Source organism: Morone saxatilis, unplaced genomic scaffold (genome assembly GCF_004916995.1).
Source record: "Morone saxatilis isolate NCDOM2014 unplaced genomic scaffold, NCSU_SB_2.0 Contig7, whole genome shotgun sequence".
NCBI lineage: Eukaryota > Metazoa > Chordata > Actinopteri > Moronidae > Morone > Morone saxatilis.
In genome coordinates this window covers 7,515,666-7,521,948 of record NW_023340246.1, presented here as the reverse complement: position 1 = coordinate 7,521,948, position 6,283 = coordinate 7,515,666, and the positions used below count along the sequence as shown (strand labels likewise).

The following is a 6,283-nucleotide window of genomic DNA, read 5'->3' as shown; positions in this document are numbered from 1 at the left end:
CACACACACACACATACACTTCAAACCAATCCCAGCTTCAGTAATTACTGTCCAAAAGAACAACAGTTGGGCCCTTCAGTGCAGACAGAACACCCTCAGTTAACCTCAACAGACCATATCAGTAGTCTCTTGTAAGTTGCATTATCACGGCGACACACCACAGTAAACTGTCTTAACGGACAGCAGTTAAAGCGAGTTTAAAGTCTTCCCCTACATATGGAAATGAGTGTGAATCATTGCCTGCCAGAAAGGTTGGAAAATTAAAGTGATAAATGTGGATTCAAAGCACAGTTGTCTGCTATAAAAGGATCCCCATTAATGCATTTAAATGTGCTAAAACAGGCAGTCTGGCATAAAATGTTTCATTTAAGAAAAAAACTGACCACATTTAGTCCTGCTGTTCCAATTCTCCCACAATGAGGTCCTGATCTTATTTTCAAAGGCATGTCAAATAAATGATTGTGATTATTATTTAGTGATATATATTTTATGTTTTTAAAATGAAAGACTTATAATATTAACTCCAGGATGATTTACGCAAATGTAATTTTGCTGTCCAGACGAGGATTATGAGTTAAGTTACTGCATCATTTGATGTTAACTGGCGATGGGGGACAAAATCTACAGTCCTTGTTTTGTGCAAACATATAATCCGTTTATCTGAAGCTAATATGAGACAGACTATAATGCTAAACACACTGCAGCTTTGGAAGATGTCCGTTGATCTGACTTTCTCAGACTGCTGAAGCCTTGTGTGTGGGAGTAGTATAGGCTAATCACCTTCATAATAATAATAAATCATCTTCATAATTTTAAGTCATATTCACATTTTGTCCTTCACCTTTTATGTTAGCTCCAGAGCCCGAATGGGAGTGAATGGTGAATTATTATTATTATTATTATTTTATTGCATTAAATGTATTGGGAGTAAATGAACATTTACATCTAGGTATATATATCTCGATTGTGATTGGTCCGGTGTCATCGCGGGGCGTGGTCTATTCTTACGAAAGTTTATCCGTAGAAACCACGTGGTCCAACGCAAACGATTGTATGCGTTAAACTTATCAAAATGTAAATAATGTCCCAACCTGACTTAAGGTGATAATGAATAAAATTATATAATGAATAATAGACAATAAATCATTTCTTTGAACATTATATGAGGTATTGTAAACCTCAGATATATACTTTAACTTGAGCACATAAAAGAACAGAGATGGGCCTTAATGCGTCTGAACGTATAACTTTTATCACCCAATCAGCAGCCAAACAAAGAGCTATAGTACCCAAACATCCGCCATTCAGTCTCAGGGCCTGTCTTTTTCTAATCCCATCAAATCAATTAGGTACAACAGCAACAAAAGCAATCATTGATGTAATCATGAGACCAGTGCAGATTAAACTGGTGATGTCATGCAGGCAAACTGTTAAAGAGAGGTTGATCCCCCCCCCCTCTTGTCAGTGCAAAGCTCTGAGACAAGGCGACATCAGTCCAAAAGTGGTGGGAAGCTGCAGGAGAAGCGCTTGATGTGAAGCGACAGAAGACTGCAGAACAGTAAACCCACTCAAGAGATTAACGTCCACATGTCCCGGCAGCGGGGACACTGTCCGACTTTGTAAACCTCTGCAGTTAGTCTCCGGTGGTGGGAGGTTCATTACAGGCACTCATTCTCCTTCCTCAGCCTGCTGCATGCACACTCGCCTGCTGGTGGCTTGTCACAGCGGACGGTCAGCAGTCCACAGAGCACTGCCACAGAGCCGCACACACAATGCCAGGAGATGGATTCACCATTAAAAGTCGCATCAGGAAATTGCTGCGTTCTCCCTCAGCCAAGCACAAGAAGAACAGGACGGAGAGTCTCTCCAGCAAGGTATGTGTGACATCAACCCCTCTTTAAAGTGCAGGTTTAGTGTCTGAGTAAAACAACTTCATGAGTAGACAATGATCTAGGCTGCCCTTGTGTTTGTAGTGTAATATAAATCTACCATAGATATTAATGCATGAATTATCATAGGGAGCATGTAGACAATGCTACAGGTACAACAGTATACCTGAATAACAAGGCTCCCTCAATAAAGGGTGTGTATAACTAATGGCTTTATTCGTGTTAATACATTATTTACTTGTGCTTCAGAGATGTGTGAAAAAAGTGTTTTAAGTGGACTGTTTGGACCGAAAATCTATTCATTAACAACTTTATTAAGCATTTATTAATGGATAACTAACATTTATATATGCATTATTACCAAATAGAAAGTATAGACACCAGCAAAATGGGTTATTCACAACCCACAACTTGTTCTTAAGAATGGTTTATAATTAATATATTAAAGCTAGTAAATCGTTTATTAACCAATAATAAAGCTGTTTAATAAAAGGGGCCTAGAAACTAGAAATATATTTCACACGTGACACCATGTTACTCAGTCCAGGCTAATCAATGACACCCAACAGCTGCTTTATAATTCCCATGATAGACAGACAGCAGGACTCGCCTTCTGTCACGTCTACAGTTTAATAACTAAGTTAAATCTGATCCTTTTCATCTCTTATAGCCAAAAGATGAAATAATTCTAGTACTTATAATATATTTTGGTTTCAAGCTTGTCCTTTGATGTTTGGGACAAAGACAACAAACCTCTGCTCCACGTGAACCTCGTCAATGCAATGGAATAGTTTATCACAGAGGAAAGACTGCAGGCCTGCATTTTATAAATCAATAATATTTAAGATCTTGTCACATGTCGGAATAATCACATTCCAGGGAGATAATTGTTATAATTGTTTTTTTTTTTTGTATCTTAAAAGTGAAATGAAAGTTAGTGTTTTCTGGAAACACTGGAAACAGCAGAACTACTGAGAGGAGGCATTAGTTGAACCTTCGTCTTCACATGTTTCAACCATACCAATCTATTTCTGTCTTTGATTCATTGACAATGGTGCTTAGTTACATCACTGCTGGAGTTCAGCATTTATCCCTGCGTCTGTCAGATCTATTTTCACTTCTCTCTGTGATGAAATCCTCAAACAAGCAACACAAAAAAAAATCAATGCTTTGCGTCTCTCCAGGTGACGTTGGAGAAGGTGCTCGGAATCACCGCTTCGGGAAACAGTGGTCTGGCCTGTGACCCCCGATCTGGACTAGTGGCCTATCCTGCAGGGTAAGCATCCATATCTCGACATCTGACCTTTGACTTATTAACAGTCCATGAACTTGCAACTTCCTTATCATATCTACCTCATGCAGATGCTCAGTGTGCAAATTACTGCGTGCGTTATCTCTGCACAATCTCACAGGAAGTGAGGAGGAGAGCTCTGTGGGCTTTCTTGTCAGTGAAACTCCAAAGCTTCTTTTTATCCCGTCCTCAGGGAGGATCTCTCTGTGATGCAGTGATGTAAAGAGAATTGTGTAGTATTGTTAATTCTGTGCAAACGGTGACCCTGGTTGTGTCATCTTGCTCAGTGCAATTTTTATATTTTTCAAAAAATCTGCACAGTGGAGGATTTAGATCTACAGTGGCGGTGCTTGGGGGGCCAGAGCTGCAGCACCCAGCAAACTGAGCCTCTTTTGTGTTGTTCTCAAATCTTCTGACAAAGCTGTATTAATACTAAGAAGGTCAATGGCTGCTTAGAGTATTGTTTTGTCAAGGAGTGTATGTTTGCCATTGTGTGTCTGTGAGAGAGAATGCAACGTTGGTGTGTGTGTGCAGGCATTCCTGTGTACACATGTGGGCGTGTAGTTGTGTGTGTGTGTGTGCATATCTGGGTCTGACTGTCATTTAGCAAGCTTTATACTTCCCAAATTGTGCACAGTCTGGAAATCCACCTGCTGTCTCAGTTTAAATCTGCACAAGCTGTGGTACCAGGAGCCCAGTTTCCTGGCACGGAGCTAAAGAACAGCTCACTAACAGGTGGATCATTGGTCTTTGTGCCGCTCTTAAAAAAGAAGTCAAGAGGAAGTTAGCAGGAAACAATATTGTTGTGGTTGTATTATTTAAATATGGAAAAGAATCACATGAAAGGTGGATGGATCACAGGGGACAGGCAGTATATAACATAAACACTTTGTGAAGCAAGACAGGACTTTTACTTTGTAGCACTGAAATCCCCACCAATCAAAACACTGATACAAAGGTGGGTAATGATACGTTTAGTACCAATGACAGTTTATTTCCTCTTTCCATGCAGTTTGTATTTAATATTTTGTAGTCATTTTTCAGAATATTCTCCTTAAAAGTTTAGTTTTTGGGGAAATACATCTGTCTGTCTTTGTGGTAAAATTGACCCATCAAAAGATGATAGATGAAACGTCTAGCCTTTCTCTGTTCAAAAGCAATAAAATCCACCTAGCAGCACCCTCTAAAGCTCATAAATTAACACATTATATCCTGTTTGTAATACTGTGTCATATTAGGTGAATGTTGTTACTTTTGGCAAGCAAGGCTAGCTGTTTCCTCCTGTTACAAGCCGTTATGCTAGCTAAGCTAACCCGCTTCATATTTAGCACCAATACATGGGAGTGGCATCAGTTCTTTCATTTAACCCTTGGCAAGAAAGCTAAGAAGAGTTTGTCCCTTTTGAAATATTAAATAATTGCAGATTTCTTTCCACTGGTGCACCTGAAATGTGGTCACATACATTTGGGGACTGTGGCGCTAACCTGTCTCATGCTACTTTGTTCAGAAATGTCAAACTGACAACCTTGTATGATCCAGCTTTGTCACAGTGCTTCAGTGTGTTCAGAATTAATAAATATATTATGAAATGACTGCCCAGAAGAGTAAATGCATGAAAGAGAACAGCATTATTGTATTTCTTGATGTAAGTAATCTTCATGAAAATACTTAAACAGGTCACAGAATAAAGTTCAATTGCAGATCAACTGAGATGAATAAACTTTGGCTTAACTCTCAGCATATTAGTTGCTATTAGAGTAATGCTATATGAATTCCTGTGTTACATCAGAGTCTAGATGTTTATAAGGCCATAGTGTCTAATCAGTAAGCATCTGTAAGCTTTGCCGCAAGTATGCACTGTGAAAAGAGAGTTCAATTATTCATTTGCTGATCTGAAAACGTGTTGGACAAGTGTTTGCATTTCTTGCGAACACCTTGACTAAATAGACACAAAAACACTTGAACATTGGCAATAGAAATTTTCCACTTACACCAAACTATTACCTCAGTACAAGGAGTGCATGTTTTCAGTTGAGATATGTCTGCAAACATAACTCGTATGGTGAATGTTATGTAAATGAATGTAATGTGTGATAATATCATTCCTTGTGTAGGTGTGTGGTCGTCTTGCTGAACCCCAAAAAGAACAGACAGCATCACATTATCACGTCAAGGTGAGTTGAACACGAGTACAATCTGCATTTAAACAATAAACTGTAAAAACTACCTGACTCACTCTGAGCTGTCATTTTTCACAGAAAGACCATCACAGCCCTGTCCTTCTCCCCTGATGGCAAATACTTGGTCACAGGAGAGGTGAGTCTGCCTTATTCTTTGGCTCTACAGTTGTCTTTTTTTTCACCTCCTTTTTCATTGTCCAGGCTTCTCCATCTAGGCTGCAGCTGTCCAGTTTCATTGAGAACATCCCAGCAGGATGTAGGCCTACAGTAATGGGGCCCAAGACTGTCAAGGCCTCAAGCATCTCCAGTTATGTTGTAGTTGCAGCTTGCGCCTCAACACAACACACTATCTTAATCCGCCCCAAGCCAATCAAAGCCGATTAAAGACTTCCCTGTGTAAGTGGATGAGTAGTTGCCATGACGACAGAGACCAAAGTTCAAACGACCAAATACCATGAGAATCGGCTGTTCTGCTGCCATTTAAAAGGAACCAAATGCTGATTTTCGTATTGAACCACTAAATGTGTACAAGTTTGCAGGCCAGTCTTCCAAACCAACTGTATTATAGTCAGCAACCAGAATTATTATGTTCTCTCTTTACCTGTTTTGTTTCTGTGATCAAAGCTGAGAGCCTTGAAAGAAGAGAAGAGTTTAACATATTCCCGATGCAAACTCTTATAAGAAATGTCCTTCACACACACTCATTCACCATACAGAAGCTAATTAACATGAAAGACAGGCCGGCAGCAGACGTGCATGTCTTTTTTATTTCTCTTTCTTTTTTCCTTCAGTCTCCTTTGTATGCAGCTCAGTCCTTAGTTGAATGTCATCCATCGGCAGCGTCCTTCAGGCTGCCTCTTCTCTCACCTACTAACTCTGACCTTTGAAAGGTCGTTCTACCCAGTGGTGTAGTCTACGTGATA

General features: G+C 39.7%; 1 protein-coding gene across 1 annotated transcript in view; it reads left to right on the top strand.

Annotated features, from left to right (window-relative positions):
• Nucleotides 1-1,772: 1,772 nt before the first annotated feature.
• Nucleotides 1,773-6,283, top strand: part of mapkbp1 (mitogen-activated protein kinase binding protein 1) — a 23,323-nt gene continuing 18,812 nt past the window's right edge. The window contains exons 1-4 of the mRNA XM_035678100.1: nt 1,773-1,874; nt 3,074-3,165; nt 5,295-5,354; nt 5,439-5,496. Of these exons, the coding sequence (XP_035533993.1) occupies nt 1,773-1,874; nt 3,074-3,165; nt 5,295-5,354; nt 5,439-5,496 (312 nt within the window). The remainder of the gene's footprint in view (nt 1,875-3,073; nt 3,166-5,294; nt 5,355-5,438; nt 5,497-6,283) is intronic.